Source organism: Sphaeramia orbicularis, chromosome 16 (genome assembly GCF_902148855.1).
Source record: "Sphaeramia orbicularis chromosome 16, fSphaOr1.1, whole genome shotgun sequence".
Lineage (NCBI taxonomy): Eukaryota > Metazoa > Chordata > Actinopteri > Kurtiformes > Apogonidae > Sphaeramia > Sphaeramia orbicularis.
In genome coordinates, this window is record NC_043972.1 from 34,977,369 (window position 1) to 34,995,434 (window position 18,066).

At 40.7% G+C, this 18,066-nt stretch overlaps 1 protein-coding gene across 1 annotated transcript in view; it reads right to left on the bottom strand.

The window, feature by feature from the left end:
* LOC115435938 (small conductance calcium-activated potassium channel protein 2) overlaps positions 1-14,151 on the bottom strand; it is a 59,116-nt gene extending 44,965 nt beyond the window's left edge. Inside the window, 2 exon segments of the mRNA XM_075353520.1 lie at positions 11,819-12,934; positions 13,585-14,151. Of these exon segments, the coding sequence (XP_075209635.1) occupies positions 11,819-12,919 (1,101 nt within the window). The 5' untranslated portion in view covers positions 12,920-12,934; positions 13,585-14,151.
* Positions 14,152-18,066: the final 3,915 nt, after the last annotated feature.

Below are 18,066 nucleotides of genomic sequence, written 5' to 3' on the forward strand. Positions count from 1 at the left end.
TTCCAAAAGTATCGGTAGTGTCCATTTACTGTTTACACCATTGCTGCTTTTTTGCTCTCTCTTCAGGTCAACTTGGTATGAGCTAGATTGGCTAAATACATGAAGATCTAAGAAGCACATGATATCGTAACGTGATAATTAGATAAGAGTTAAATAGAAGTACTTATTCATAGTCTGTGTATTATCTACAGTTGGTCATCGTAAAGTATTTGCCAAAATGTCTTAAGGCAAAGTGATAAACTGCGGGGCCAGGAGTATAAAAAGTATTTTAGCCAGTTAAAATAAAGAAGTAAAGATGTAAAATTATTCTAAGTGTGCATGTGCGTGCGTGTGTGTGTGTGCGTGTGTGTGTGTGTGTGTGTATATATATATATATATATATATATATATATATGTGTGTGTATATATATATATATATATATATATATATATATATATATATATATATATATATATATATATATATATATATATAAAATGTTGTGTGGCTAAAATACATTTTCTCTCATGGCCTCATTACTGAAATATCAGTACTGTAGACCTCTCAGGACCTGCGATTACTACAAGTATTTAAAAAACAAAAGAATCTTGACTGCGCCTGTAAAGTTCGGGTCATGGGTCAGCATCTTTTCTATGTAACCCACCCTGTCCTTTCTTCTGTCCCAGGTAGCCTTAGCAGTTTGCATCAGTCTCTTAATCAGCATCTGTTTAAAGGTAGCTCAATGAGGATGGTTGCTCATGGTAATGCTGTCCCCAGGGTCCGTGCTACTTCTGACCTCTGACCTTGCTTTGTGTGCAGGTCATCTTTCAGGCTCTGATGGTATAAAAAGTCCTTACTGTATAAATTTCACAGAATGGTGCTTCCAATAACACTTTTATTGTTTTTTTTTCATGAAAATTCACTGATCCAAGCAGTGTTTTGGCTGATTCCATCATGTTTATAAAGCTGCTGTGGAAGCAATTCAGGCACATTTGGGGTCACAGAGCTATAATCCACATTTTTTGTCATGTTCTTTTTATTATAATCAATTAACTGGCAACTACTGCACAATATATCATTTCATAATCATCACTGTGATGTGCGCATGTGTCATAGTCCAGTCATCGGATATACAGTGTCATGTCAAGCCAATCAACCTGAATATATGATGCTGCACCTTCTTTGGCACTAAACAGATGTCTGTAGGCCTCTGGTTGGTGTCGATCACAACCAGAAAAATGAGCAAGGGACAGGAGAAAACCACAGATGGAAGGTTTGGTAGCAAAAAGAAAAGCAACATCAATTGTATGGAATTATTTCAATGCCTTCATGATGATTCAAACAGTGTATTGATTCACAGTATTCACAACACTCACATGAAATGATAGCTTGCACTTAAAAAAAAAACAACATAAAAAGTCATGTTAATCCTTGTACAGATGTTTACTCCATGCAGATGCAATCTCCAATGAACCCCAGTCTTTGTAGGATAACTACTTCTTTAGTGAGTCATGTCATCTGTTAAAACTGGTTATTTTTTCGTAAAGGAATTTATATCACAAGAAAAAATATTGCAATGAAAGGTTTTCAGTGTCATACATCCCTAATGTCATGCACTCGTAAAATAACTCTGTGAGAACTCTGGTTTAACTTGGAGAAAATCCCTGATGTGAAACTGTGTCATCTGTCAGTCCTCTGTGAAAAAGGCAAGTGTACATTGGCGGCACTTCTTCAGCATAGACAATATGAACTAACATTTGCAAAGCAGACTTTCAAACACTGAACAAAAGTACCGTGGTAATACTCCACCTGTCAATAACACTCTGCAGTCGAGCTTAAAACCCTCTGCTTGTCTGGTTTCATAGGGCTTATAATCAATGCACTGGGGAAATTCTGATCAATAGAACTCAGCACTTCTTTAACCCCCTCACCTTGCACACCCAGAGCTATCAGATACATGCATTCGCACATATACATGAACACATTTGTACGCTAGAACATTCACACTACACACAGACACGACTGCACAGGTATAAGATCAAAGGCAATACAACTGAGAAAGAAATCCTTAAAAAAAAAAAAAAAAAAAAAAACGGACTGAGGACGCATGGTTTCTAAATTATAAATGAATAAATGAATGCTGACACATTGGCTGACTGATGACACTTCAGTCATGGTTTCGGTCAATGGTTTAATCACCATTTTAATTCTGTGCATAGGCTAAGTTAAACTGCAAGTAACCATAGCAACAGTGATGCTTTGTAGCAGCAGGTAACTCTCACTGGAGAAACTTACCTAACCAAGGACTTCACAGACAATACAGTACACAAGGAACGTATTGATTTTTGCAGTTTATTTTTTTTTCTTCTCTTTTTGTTGATAAGTATCTCTCAAATTATTGCATCAATGTTCTCTGATGTCTTTATATAACCCAAAAAACATTTTGACAAGGAACACACTTCATCCGCTGTCATTATTTGCTTTCAACTGCTAAATTATTGGGTGTATGCAAATTTTGTCTCATCAGGTTATTATGTTTGTGTGTCAGTAGAGTAAAGGCCAAGAAAGATGACATTAAGAGAATAATGAGTGAGTAAATACAATTATTTGTTCACAGTATCTGCTTCTTTTTCACATTTTTAAGCACTAGGTGTCATTACCAACATACAGTAGCTGCATTTAATTTTGACAATATAGAAAAAGATTAAAAGCATCAGCCTATTTGGATGTTTTTCTGACTGATCTTTAGATACTTATGTTAAAGTGTCTGTAAAAACACAGAATAACGGATAGATTGAAAATATATAGCTCATCTTTTAACAGATATTGATCCTATTTCACCAGCTTTTCCAACCTGTCAAATATTGACAAAAAAGATCCTGCACACAGATGCAAAATGTCAGGGATAAACAGTCAAACAAAACATTTATCTTGAGTCATTTTCTAAGCTTCAGAAACAAAATTTTAGCACTTTGTTTTCCGAAAGCCACACTCTGTAAATTGCTTCATTTGTCTACATCAGTTCAAGGGCTTCATTTTGCATTTCAGAATAAAATACACGCACACGCACATGCACAAAACAAACTGCATTCATTTTGTCGAGCACAAGGTCACATGACGAACACAGGCTGCCGTCCTATTCAGCAGAGGAGTTGAGCTACAGTAAGAATGCAGGATCTCACGTCAGACATTTCAGCTGTTACACAGGATGCTGGCAAACATTTATCGTCACACATGCTCTTAATCTGAGTCTACATGCTGCATTTATACACACATTACTCAGTGCTTCCTTCATGGCGTTATTAAGTAGAGTCTACATTACATTTTAGGGTCATGAATATATATTGCAAGTCAGCCTCCTGGAAAATAGAGTGTGTTAGTGTGCTATTGTACCTACTTAGTGTCTCAGTAGATGCTTCATGGCCTTAATGGTATTAATTCACCATCACACAAACACTTGAAAAACACACACACTGTCTAGTTTGTTAATCCTCACTGACGCCCTGCTCTGTTGAATATTTCTTCTTTTCTATAATTATTAAAACCTAAGAGGACTAAATATTACGACTGGGAGCCTTTCCCACCTTATATGTAACACGCATAACAAAAACGCACAGGCATACTGACACACAAATAGGAGTGCATTAAAGTGAGTGTTGTTCATTTGTTGCTCATATCAGTGTGGTTATGGGCCACTGCACAACACCAGGAAAAAATACCATCTAGCTCTGGCTCTCCACTGATTTCCTCTACCAACTCGCCCAAAGCTTTCGCTGTCTTTTGGTCTTTATTTGCTCCGACTCCCTCTTCCTGTCCGTCTCTCCTCTGTGCTAACATCTCATTTGTACTCACTGAAGCAAACGAGGTGCAAAAGAAGCCACCATTGTTGTGCTAATGAGAAAAATGCAGACTTGGATATCAGCAGCATATGTTTAAACACACAGTTTGCACACCCAGTAAAGTGAAATGTGCCTCGCTTTAATTCCTCACACTCACCTGTCTTACTATTTTTTCGTCCCATTGTCCAGTGGCTATTTTCTCTGTCAAAAGCATTTTATTTCTTCCTGGTTCCACATCACTTACTCTGACACTATGTCTCAACTGTAAACAGATGTACCTTGTGTGTGTTTGGTTTTCTCTTGTGTTGGAGTTTTGATTGGCCAGCAGGTGTACAACAGTTAATATTATTTTTAACTAGACAGTATAATCGAATGCCTCCGAGACTCGTTTGTAAAGCTTAATTATGCAGCAACATTAAACTCAGCTGTAAGTGCTTGGGAAGGGATGTTTTGTAACTGTTTAAAGGAACAGTGTGATATTTTTGGAAAATGTACAACTGTTTATTGGTTAGCAAATGAGAAAACACTATAACGTCAAACATGGAGATGGAGAGATTAGCAATTATTTTAACTTAGTGTACAGACTGGAGACAAACTGACAAAATTATGCATATCATTGACTACCACCCTAGTTCCAAAAAAGCTGGGATGCTGTATAAAATGTGATAAAAAATCAGAATGAAATGATGTGCAAATCCCATGAGCCCAGATTTGATCAAGTTCCATTTAAAGAAGAAAAAAATAAGGTAATACTGAATTTGATGGTGTGGTGATGTAAACAGAGTTTACCACTGTGTAGCATCTCCTCTTCTTTTAACAACAGTTCATAACCTTCTGGAAGTGAGGAGACCAGTTAATGGAGTTTTGGGAGAGGAATGTTGTCCATTTCTTGTCTGATGTAGGATTCTTTCTGTTCAGTCTTTGTCATATGTTTTCATTTCATGTTGCATTGCATATTTTCAATCGGTGAAAGGTCTGGACTGCAGACAGGCAAGTTCAGCACCTGGACTCTTTTACTACAAAGCCATGCTGTTGTAATAGATGCAGTATGCACTTTACCATCATTTTTCTGAAATATATAAATCCTTCTCTAAAAAGATGTAATCTGAATGGGAGCATATATTGCTCTAAAACCTGTATGCACCTTTCAGCACTGATGATGCCTTTCTGGATGTGCAAACTGCCCATTTCATGGGTCCTAATGCATCCCCATGCCATCAAAGATGCAGACTTTTGAACTAAGTGCTAACATTAAGACAGATGAGCTGTCACCTCTTTAGATGCAAACTGACTTCCACATTTCTTTTTATCTGGACACAGTTTTCCCAACTCTTTAGAGACATATTGTTGTCTCAAAATTAAAAAACTCAAAAGTATCTTTTTTTTTTTTCTTAAAATGGTGCATTTTCTGAGTTTAAACATTTTATTTGTTTTCTTTGCTCTATTGTGAATAAGATATTGTTTATGAGATTTAAAAATCATTGCTTTTGTTTAAATTATTCCACAACTTCTAAACTTTTATTGAAATTTATGTTGTTTATACAACTGCAAATAGTTTTACTGTAACTATTTCTTAGTAAACAACAGCCAGCCTCGGTGACATCCTGTTGCCTTATTATTGCTGTCAGGTTGCCAGGCAACCAGTGGAGACCCTAAAACAGTACTTTCTATTTGTGTATTGATTAAACAGATGACAACATGATGAGCTTTATTCGTAAGAAACAGAGGTGCAGTTTGAGGTATTATATAACTTCTTAAATGTCTGCTAAAATAATCCACAATAAGATTGGGGAAAACAAAAAACTAATACTGGATTTGACTATGGGAGACATTTAAATGGGGGCTGAACAGTTCTGCTCGTACCTAGAGAACATATTAGCAGTATTATCCCTGACTTGTGCTCATATGTGTGTGAATGTGTGTTTCTCTTTGTCCAGCTGTGTGTGTGATTAGTGTGTTTTGATCAATGGCTTGGTGGACAGCATGCAGAGATAATGAGCTTTTGAGCTTCTTCAGTTCAATCAGCAGGCTGACACAGACACACAACCAGATAATCTGTGTAGCATTAAATGAACAACACACACACAGACACACACACTCCAAACCAGGTAGTATCTAGATGAAGGTCTTCCCCTGATTGTCCCCACCTCGCCTTTATTGACACAGATGCAGGAGCAAATACACATTGTTTACTGACACGTCACACTCTTAATGATAAGTCGCTCACTACATGTGCTGGTGATGAATACGAATATGTGTGTGTGTATGTGAGTGTGTAGTAATGAGTTAGCCTTGGGGGTCTCTCCCTGTCAGAACGATGCCTCCTTGCAATCAGTCTCCAGGGAAACAGGCAGTAGACAGAAGCGATGTCACCTTACCAGGATAAATACACACACACACCAACACGCCAAACATTAGACTGCACATTGACATACACCATTACAGTCCTACACACTCAATTAAATCCAGACAAAGGGAAATATGAACACATGCACACGAGCAGGTGCATCCATGGGTACTAATATGACAAAGCTGAAAACATAACGAAGGACAATCCATAGGTGTGTATACACAGGGGAGATGACTTTCACTCAGTGACGTGAATGTTTACATTACGGGAAGATGATGCAAGTTCTAACACACCCATGTGTACCAACACAGCCACACATTCAGAGACAGGTAGCCTAGCCTTGTTATACAGAGTGAAATGAGCATATTTGTACCTGTTAGTTGCAAGACCTGTGGGATCTGCCGTCCCTTAGAAGCCTGTGATCAAGAAGATGAAGGGAGTGTGGAGTGAGGGGAAATAAAGGAGGAGGAGGAGGTGGAGGGAGTCATGCAGAAGTGCTGAGATGGCTGATGACTCCTTTAGAGAATATGGTTGCAGTTGGTGAGCATAATTCCCTGATGATTCTGATGTACTGTCTGAAAAGCAGCATACAGTCACTATAAGTGGCCTAGCACAGAAAGGTCCGCAAAGGTCTCCCTGTAAATGTCTGCGAGAAATGTCATAGATAGGGAAGCGAGGGCGGGAGGGACAGACGGAGGTAGTGCAAGGGGAACGAGGGAGCTGTTGTAAGCCTGCTGAGATGGCAATGACCCCTTGGGGAAACGGAGATGTATTTAAGATGTGCCAGGGGAGGAACATAAACACTATGTGGAAGTAAGACAGAAGGAAGGAAACTGAAAATGGCAGCAACCACTGCTGCAAATCTGTGAAATCACTGCTTCTTTGAGTGACAAACACACAGTAAGTGGGTAAATCCTCAAACGAGACCCCATTCCTCTGCCGGGCACATACTCACAACACCCATCTGTATGTCAAAGCATCAAGTGTGTGCACTGACAGTGTAACAAGTGAAGCTGACAACAGCTGTGTATTCCCTCAGAATAGCCATTGCTCCATCAGAGGCCTAAAACGTGCACACAGTCGGAACACAATGAGCCACATGGGACATAGAAAAATGATCTATTGATCTGACAACGACAGGCCACATGCTGGGGGCCCAGGTGTCTTAGGGCCTCAGTTATTCTCAGATAGACTTATGTTACATCAAGAACTCTCCGCCCTTTTTTACTTGCACCTAATAAAAGCAATAATAGAAGCTCATAAAAGTGTTTTTGGGGGAACTGCTGCATTACTGCCTTTACCATTTTAAGATGTCAAGGTTGGTGACAGTAAACGGGTTACACTGCTCATGAAAAGAGGCCACAGAAAATATAGACTTAAAAATACAGTTTGATGCCTGACACTTTGAAGATATACAGTACAGAAGTTCTCAACATTTGTCAAAAGAAGTTACGATGGCAATTTGAAAGCCTGTGTCTGTTATGGCTTAGATGTTTTTTGTATGCAAAATCACAGTTCTACCAGAGAAGAAATTAAATTATTTGAGATTCATGAATTATTTCATCATCTAATACTCTCACTGCATAATCTCTCTGACTTCAACAACAGTGACATGACATTTACAGTACAGGAATTGCCTGGAGAGCTGAAAACACATACAGAACAGGCTCAGACATGACAGTGACCGTGGTCTTCATCTTGAACTTGACTGAAATGGACTGCGGAGGCTATAACAAAGTCAGCAGAAGATCTTAACTTCTGCTACAGTGTTCACAGGCCTGGTTGGAAATCTGTTTCTGCACATGAATATACATATGCTTACTCACTATACCCACAGTCATGGACAACGTGTCCTCTGTTAATCTTCTCCCCCTATCCCTGCTAACACACAAACACACACACACAACCCAACCAACCCACTCTGTTTAGTTCCATTCTTATTCTTCATCTCTATTTTTGGGAGCAAGATAGAGCAGCTGGACCTGCTGAAAAAAGACGTAGGAGTGTTTGGTGGGCACACACACATCGGTGGTATACAGTGACATTTAGTTTATGGTTATTGTCAAAGACACACAGTCATTAACAGCATCTATATATACATACATGCATATTCTCATTGATGAAAAATGATCTGTACCTATTGCATTTCATAAGCTCGCACGGAACCTTTAGAGGACGGATGTAAATACAGTATGTCACGGTACAGCTCCTCTGAAAGACAGCATCTATATTCAATGTGCAGGTTTGGATAACATATGTGTGTCTTGGTGGATGGTTCATGTGTGGGCGAGTGGGAGTGATTATCAATAATCAATAGCAAAAATCATTCGAGGCTTCCCCCATTAGACTGGTTTAAAGCACTCCGTGAAGCTCTCCATTTCTGTCCTCCATCCTCCTTTCTGTTCTCTCTTTCATCCTCACGATCTCTATCCATTTTTCACAATAACTAGTGGGCTTCTTTCCACCTCAATTATCTAAGTGAGGGCTTGAACTGTCTGATGGAACTCCAGCATATGTTGGAGTAAAACCAAATCCACAATCATAAAAAATAAATTAAAAAATTACCTGGTGCTCACCATTTGAAAATGAAGTTGGATCGGGTTTTGCTGAAGCATACTTAACTCTTTGGATTCAACCTCTGTTAAAAACCATACGAGAAAATGATCAAAGACATTTTACACACTATTCTTCATCAACTTCTTCTTCTTGAGCATCTTAATGAGCATCGATTTATCAATACAAAGAGAGCACTGGCAAACACTGGCCGCAATTCACAGCTGTCTATCAATTCTTATTGATAGACAATTCCGCCTGGTTCTGATGAGGTCCATATTGGTTGTATCCTAACAACCTAAATCAAGCTTTACATTATCGCCTTTCCTTTTCCCTCCCCTTCTACAGCCTTTCATTTCTCGCCCAGCCGCTTTTCTCTTCCGATCACACTCCCCCAGTTTGCCGCCCACTGGAAGAGCAGCAGAGCAGAGGGATAGAGAAGAAGTGAGGAGGGGAAATGAAAGAAAGAAAGCACGATAAGGAGACAGGCGTGCAGTTGAAATAGAAAAGAGACAGAGAAAGAAAGGGAGCATAAAAAGTGTTGGCCGTCTCCTTCAGTGAAAAGGACAGGCTGACAGACGGGAGGAAAAGAGACATGGAAGCATGTGGAGAGAAATCCAAACCATGAATTTCCATTAATAAAGGACAAACTGCCTCTAAAACAGTGATTTTCATAAAGTAATGAGTGGGAGGTGAAGTAAAAAGATTTTTTTAAAAAGCAGAGGAATGGGTAAAAAATGGAATATGTGACCTGAGAGATCACTACAAACAGACAAGAAAATAAGACAGAACTGGGAGGCACACCCTTTTCAAACAGGCCACCAGTTAATCTTACACTCACAGGAGTCCACATCCTCTTTCACATGATCAGTGATCCATATGTGACAAGTTGCATAAGTGGAAGTAATGTTTCCACCATATTAGCTAAAGAAAACCAACCCTCTGTGATATGTCAGAAAAGATAAGGAAGGTGAGTATAACATGCTCCGAGGTTCACCTAAACCCTGTGGCACATACACATACACACAACCAAAATAAACAGACAATAGCAGCCAGGGGCCGATTCAGCTTATTACACTCCCCATTACACAGACAAATGAGATCCTGGCCTCCTACTGATAATCTGCCCCCCATGTCCTCTGCATCGTTGCATTACATCACCCAGAAGCAGCAACTGTCAAGCCTGGTCATTACACAACCCCCCAAAATATGAGCATGGTGTTGGTCACACTGAGTGTTGTACAGCAATCGCGAATTTGGTCATTAACTGGTAAACCCATGCTCTCGTTATGAGGCCGCTGAACCATTCAAACCAGCCAAAGTTGGGGTGATCCTGGTAATCTGAGACCTGTATCACAAAGCAGGATTAAGGGATTAGTGAGGTAACTTCAGGTTTAACTCTGGGTTTGCAGTGTCACAACAGTGGTTGACTTTTTTCTGGAGTAAATCGCCATGGTAACTTATGCTGCACACCTAACTGCATACCTTCAGCACAGATTAGGTTATATAGAAGATAACAGATCAGCACAGAGAAAACCACCACCTACTGACCAAACAGTCTTCTTAGCAAATGGTGTCACCTGAGGTCCTGTGGACAGTTTCTTAAAAAAACACAGATAGTGGGAAGGTCTCGTAAGAAGCCAGGAGTTTTTATTGCTTTTCCAGACTGTCTAAATCCTCTATCTTTTCCTTTGCATAGTGATACAACCCTAAAACAGAGACTGACTAAACTACTAAAGCCTTGTACTTGTTGACTCATCCTGCATGACATATGATATACGATAGCATTGTTCATTATGGCAATGACAATATGGCTTGCAATAATAAACAAAACAGCTTCACAGTCACCACTAAATTGACACGAACTGATGTAAAGGTAGCTGACCGCTAGCTGTGGCTGCAGCTAATTGACTAGCTGGTGTGAATTCATGGCCAGTGTATCCACAGTTCCACCTGATAGGTCAAACGTTCACATGCTGAGAATGACAGCATGGCATGTGTACATAGAAATATTTTTCTTAATTTTCCTTTCAGTGCATTTCAGGCCGTCTTTTGCAGTGTGTTTTTTTTATGCATGTTCACTTTGTTGACCTTATAAGAAGCCTGCTTATGGTTTAATTTCTGTTTATTTGTACGTTACTTGCTCTCAGACCATTTAATAGCACCAGCGCTGCGGTGAAAGAATGACGCTCAAATTGTCTTTCAAAATACATCTAAGCAGCACATTAATTTAATGGAATACACAACTGTAATTATAGTCAGCTTCACTTGTGCTTTCATGATGGAGCAAAGATATTGATAAGCCTATTAACTTGCACATTCGCAGAGTCAGCAATTTTTGTCTAGCTTTTCCTTCTGTCTTTGGCTGCAGCAGATGTCACACTTTCATCCTGAACTGTATTTTAAAAATCCTCATGTCTTCTTAGAGTTATAGTTTGTTCTTCTGGTGAGAAATTTCAAGCTCTAGACCTGTCCTCACTCATAACACGATTCAGATGAGCTCATGTGACAAAATGACTTGATAACCACCATCATGACTCCACATAAATGACTAGGCTAGGCAAGGTAGCAAAAAGATTTCCCCGCTTAGGTGGATTCACTTCATAGTACACAACATTTAGCATCTCTGGTTTATATTTGCATACGTGTGTGTGTGTGGGGGGGTTGCATTGCCTGTTACTCTTTACTACATGTCAAACTACAGAAATGGACACATTTAAAGAAGAAGAAAAGTCAACCTACACATCTTGCTATCAAACATAGCAAGACATATCTTTGGTATAGCTGGGACTTTTGAGCAATAGAATAAATTGAAGATGGTCTAATGGGAGATGTTCTTGAAGCAGCAGAGATGTCCAGCCAAGATATCAAGATTGGATCCTACACTTACCCAAGTACACGTCAAAAGTGTTGAGCAAAGTAACTTCTCATATCTTTCAAAGCCCTAGTTTGCAAATCAGACTATCCATCACTCACTGGTCACCTCTAAGTCCAAATAACCCTGATCAAACTACTACAAAGGTCATTTTACCTGACTTGAAAACATATGTTTGACAGTGGAGTATCCCTTTAAATATCACTGGTCCTTCTCCTCACCTTTGTGTACACGCCCCATGACAGCTCCGTCTCAATCACCATGACAACGATGCCAAACATTCCGAAGATGAGGGCATAGTCGCTCAGCCTCTTCCTCTTCTCAAACAGCGCTCTGCGATGCCCCAGTTTATAGCCAATGTTTTGGTTCTTGCGCTTGGGAGCCTTAGAGGTGCTGCCCCTGGCTCCAGTGCCCACTGCCCCGACCCCTCCCTGTCTGCTGCCCCTCCCTGGCTGTGCCCTCCTGCTCTCTACCAGTGCATGGTTTTGGTGGTAAATGGACATCTGGTTGGAGGTGGAGTCGGTGATGTCATAACCTGCTCTGGGGTACGGAGAGTCTTCTTTGGATGAAATCACAATCTCTGGCGGGCTCTGAATTGGTGGTTGATTGGTAGAGGACTGGGCCACCAAGGAGGTAGGAGGGGCTTCTCGCTGTCGGTCATGTCCCCCAGCGGCCGTTGCCCCGGCAACAGCGGAAACTCCACCCTCTTTGGTTTCACTGCTGCTGTCTGATTCAATGAGGTTTCTACGTGAGGCGCTTAGGCGGCTCAGGGGCTTCATGACCCCGCCTGTGTACTTACAAGAGCTCATGGCGATCTCCGTGAAGGGGTTACTGTCCCTACGGTGAACCAGAGGACTGGCCTGTCTGTGTTTGCAGCCCCTCTCTCTCTCCCTATCCCTTTCTCGCTCTCTGTCCCTTTCCCGCTCCATGGAAGGCGAGTGGGAAGAGTAAAAGAGAGCGTTGTAGACTGGGGAGTTGTCCCCACTTAGGCTGTGCTGTGAGCCCAGGCAGGATGACAACGGGGTGCTGGTGGGGTGCAATGCATTGGGGATGGGCGGTGGCAGAGGCTGGGCTCCAGAGGAGGACAGGGGCAACTTGGGGAGCGATGTTGGAGGCAAGTTGGGCGTGGCAGGAGATGGAGACGGGGTGCTGCCATTTAGACGGTCGAGACTTGAACCTCCCATGTGGTTGGAGTGGTTTGATCCTGGCTGGTTGCCAGTGGTGGAGGGATGGGATATACTGCCCAGGGGAAGCAGGAAGCGCTGGTCCTCATCCTCGCTCCCTCCTAACAGAGCCAAGCTCAGAGAGGGGGGAGGCTCCATGGTTCACACACCTGTCTACAGTCAGAAAAAAAGACAGGGGAAGAGCTGTTAGGCAAAGCAGTGGAGGAAAAATGACCAAGAACACAAACTAGTCATCATGGCAGTAATAAGACACAGCAGACTGAGAAGGAACGGATGAAGGGAGGACGGAGGTTAACAGTTAGTTCACACAAATGAGGGAAAACGAGGAGAACAAACTCCAAAGGGTGAAGACGTGTGACAAAGAGGCTCAACAGAGTGAAGAAAAGTGTTCATAATTGGGGAATATGTTATTCCTTGAGTCACATTTGAGTCAGCTGCCCAGTCAGCCACTCTCAGTACATGTTCTCTGTGTTTTCCCAGTGTCCTCTCCTTCTCTCACATCCCACAAAGCTTCCAGCAATCTATTCCGTAAAATGTCATCTGTATTACATTGTTAGCCAGGAGGATGGTGCAAATCTGGCTTTACACCATGGAAATGAGATCAGGCACAGAGACTAAGGGATAATAATTCCACATTCCACAGTCAATTTCTGATCCAAAGAGAAGTGCTATGTTTGTACCGTTAACCATCAGTTGGCTGAATTTGGAAGCATTTGATTGATCCAAAATAATAACCTACTTTCAGTATGATATAACCAGACACCTTCACGGCCCCCCTCCTCCCTCTCTGTTTCTCTACCTACCTCCTACCTCTTCTCTTTCAGTCCCTGTCCCCAGGTTAGTTGTGTTGAATCACTGGCTGGATGAAAATAGACCACCACACTTTTTCTTTTTCATGTTGTCACGGCCATCCCATCATCTTTCGCTTCGCCTCCTTTCATATAGATCCTCCACAGGTTCCTCGCTTGGCTCTCGGAATTGCGCGTCGCTCCCCACAGATGTTGCCTCCGTCTCGGCTCACTTGGATATGATCAGCATGTCTCTCTCTCAAACATTAATGTATCGATGATACCCATTTCGATCCCGTCAGTGGCAATCGACACAAAATGAAGAGGAATAATCCATGATGAGTGGATTAAATCGGTCAACCTGTGGCTGTGAGCTAAAAAATGTGCAGCACCATAAAGCGTCAAAACAAGAAAAACGCCAAGGTGGATGTCAAGTAACAGTCTTCTGATGGACAGTGAAGTCTGTGATTTAATATGTGACTCCACCGACTTCCAGTCAATCTACAGCTCACTGTCTCCCTGGATCTGTCTCTCACTCTCTCCTCCAACTTCTCTCCCTCTTTCTCCGCCTCCAGTCCACCCGTTCATCCCCATTGGACGGAATCACAGAGGCGAAATAAGCGCTGAAAACAGGTGGCAAGATTTGTAAAATGTAGCCGCCAAACAAATGTCTTTTTTTTTATCATAATACCCAGGTCATTTGAGGGATTTTGTTTTTTTCTGTAGTCCATGATCCGTTTTGCATCTGTAGCTGTTGCCTTATAGACCACATTATACGACCTATTACGCGCTTAATGGCACCTGTTACACCTGCTGAAGGACACAGGCAACATAAGTAGAACAGGATTGTTTCTTCATTTTTGGATAATGACTATTCATGTAGTTGTTGCAAAATTATGAATTGCTATTTCAAAACTTTTTTTTTTTTTTTAACAGACAAAACCTGCAACATATGGCGAGGAGGAGGGTGTGGAAACAGAAGAAGCAGGAGTGCGCGGGTCCTTTTGGTGCGCCTCGACTATGAAAAGGATCTGTTTTGTGATTTCTTTAGTGATGCATTAAAGAGGAGTTGGTATTTTACACCCCGGTGAGATACAGTTTAATAGAACTAGTTTAATAATGTCAAGACAAATAACAAAAGTCATTCCAAAGGAAATTCTAAACGGAGGTTAAAATCATTGCCAGGGCTTCCCCTATGCAGACTAATATATGTATAATTCCATTTCTATATAGCATGTACACCATAATCCTACATAATTACACCATTCTACCTGGAATAATGGGTTTATTATTCTGTTTTTGAGTGTGCATTGCGCACTCTTAATCGGATGAGCGCAGACGCGAATTGTGTGGGAGCGGATTAAAAGGTTTCCTTATAACAGGTCATCCTATCCTACGATTATGTAATGTGACAGACATCAGTAAACAAATCATATCATGGGGAGGGTGAGTCCAAGTAACATCAGGCATATGCCAAAGCTTCACTCGTACAGTTAATGTGGAGGCACAGGGAGGCTCCTGTTTTGTTTTGTTTTGTTTTGTTTTGTTGTTTTTGTTTTTGTTTTTTGTTTTTTTACCGCCCAGTTCTATTTTACTGTTATTTATCTCTAAATTTAACTGAGTAGTCTTTCTTTTTCAAGAGAAAATAAACAGTAATGGGGGGTGGGTGGGGGGTAAAGCCTAGGGAATGGTCAAAGGTCAGGTGCGCACCATCACAAATCAGAGCTGTTTATTCAGATTTAATGGGAACAATAGGGCAAAGAGGGCAGAGCAGGATGAAAGAAATAGGACAGAATAATTATTTGTGCATGTATTTTCTGTCTTGCATGCTGATTGAGTTTTCCTTGGTCCAAAGTGAGAATTCAGAGGTTCAAGCTTCTTCACAGTCATTATTTTAAGGTGTAAGGGTTAAATTTTGTTATATTAACATTAGAGAAAGCATGCACTGAAGATGTAATGTTAAATTTAGGAGTTTGAGGAGAGGGAAAAGTTTAGATTTAATTTGACCTGCAAAGCTGGTTGATATGTTTGTGTCTTTTCATCTTATGTGCTGAAATAAAATCTAAATTATTAACCGAACACTAAGCTGCAATGTTCTGGCAGCAGTGCTTGCACGTCTGCTTTGCCAATAAAACACAGGAGGGAGAGCGAGAGAGATTTGACAAACACAACACAATACAATGAAACACCATAAATGGGAAAAGGGCTGCCAGAGGCCCAGGGGGACATTAGGACTGACAGAAAATAGGGATGGTGGCAGGCCACACTTTATATATTTCACAAGTCTTAATATTGTCGACAGAGGTTAGGGGGCAGCAGAGAAAGATGAAGCTATGAAAGATGGAGGATGTGACAGGGGACGAATGATGAAGCAACTGAATGAAAAGGTTAGTTCTGCTCTAAACATACATCAGAGGCATAGTATGAGATATGTGTGAACAAAAAAGTGAATAATAGAACAAAAGAGGAATAATAAAATAGAATGGCAGATGCGATGGAGACAACCCTTCACTTCCACCTGATCTCCCTCTTCATCTCACTGGAAGTTTAAAACCAAATGGGAGCTTGACGACAGGAAATGACACTGTATAAATCACATGAAACCTTGAAACGGACATAACAATAGTGGATGGGAGAGGAAATACAGGAAGGAGGGAATATGTTATGTGTGAAGAAAAGGAGGTGTAGAGGAAATGTAAGAATGTGGACAGAGAGGCTCATCAGTGAAAGGAAAGAGGGATTGATTAAATGCTGACAAAGGGCAATAGACCCTCCCACCAACACACACACACACACACACACACACACACACACACACACACACACACACACACACACACACACACACACACATAAACACATTAACAAAAAACAAATATTGATTTTTCCATATAGTATGTCTAAGCAACTTTTACAGAACTGTTAAGATGTTTGCTATTGTGGATTTCCTGACAATGAATTGTACATTAAATCACCAAATTTTGGACAATGTGTGTTAGCACAGTACAAAGACCTCTTAGAACGCAAGATTCTTTGCTTAATGTCAGTAATAGTAATAATAATGATAATATACTAAACACAGTAAAACATGATCTATTATAGGGAAAATCCCTGATTATACCAACTCAGTCAATAGCCCCTTTTACACAACACTTCTGCTCTGTGAATATTTCACCTTTATTCTGGAACGACGTATGTATAAATGAAATGGTGGGATCATTTGGTTCCACCTCTGTAACGCCTCTGGAGGTAGTAACAGAGCCGTGATGAAGGTGGAATCGTGATTCTGGAACACTATGTAAAAGGAACACCTCTCAGTCCGCAAGCAAGGTGTGACGTTTTGATGAGGTATTGTGTGTGTGACTCCCACTCTGGGTGGATTTAAAAATTAGTGTGGGCTGTGTACAGTAAACAAATGTGACATGCCAAAAATAGTGCAACCATTTTTGTATTGTATTTAATTTAGGCAGCTGGAAAATAATTTCCTTTGTTTGACAGGGTTTAATATTGCTCTGGAAAATTAATTGACAGCCACGTCCTTTTATACTTTAATGTATATTGTGAAAAAACATGACAAATGTAAGCAGCATCCAGGTGGAACCTTTGTTACGGGGGCAGTTACACTCCAGGTTGTTTCAGGTGGGAACTTCTGTCCACGCATCAGACACAATCTGGATGAAGAAGTGAATGCTCCGTGTCTTCATTGCTGTTCGACTTTATCTGTATCTTATCTTGACCCCTGTCAACACGACCAGAAAGATGTCAAACTGGGGAGATGCAGAAATCCACGAGCTGTTGTTACTTTAGGCGGAGGACTCTACCCATACTAACATTTGTGGAATGGTGCGGAGAGGTTAGCAAGACTGCTATGCTTGGGGTGTTTCTGACGCACAAGTTATACATTACACTATACGCTGTACTGCGTCACCGCCCCCTTTGAGTCCGGAATGCAGGTCCACTGTGTCAACATCCAGTCTGTCTCACCTCTGTTACTCCTTTGGCTTGGCTGTGGAAATCAGTTAATGCTGGCGCTAAGGTGGGATCACCATTTCACCTTTTTTCCAGGATCTCTGTGTAAAAGTGGCTATTATCATTGGAAAATAGAAGAGCTAATTACAGAGAACATTGTATTAGTGTTGACATGTTTCATACAGTGTACTTTATTTACGGATTGTGTTCAATATCTTTATTGGTTATCATGTGTATGATTGTTGTAATTTGGTTAGAAAGTGTCATAACAATAGAGTAATATCTGTTGAACTCTTGGAACGGACATACAATGGAAGATAAATTTCAGTTTAAGATGACAATGAAGCAATAGTGAATGATCCGATTTTGTCTCACATCATCTTGTTTTGTATCATATGCTTCGTATTGACTCATGTCGTATCATATTGTATTGTGTCATGTCATCTTGTCTTATATTGTTTTCGTATTATATCGTGTCTTTTTGTATCGTCTCATCTTGTATCATACTGTAACGTCTTATTTCATGAC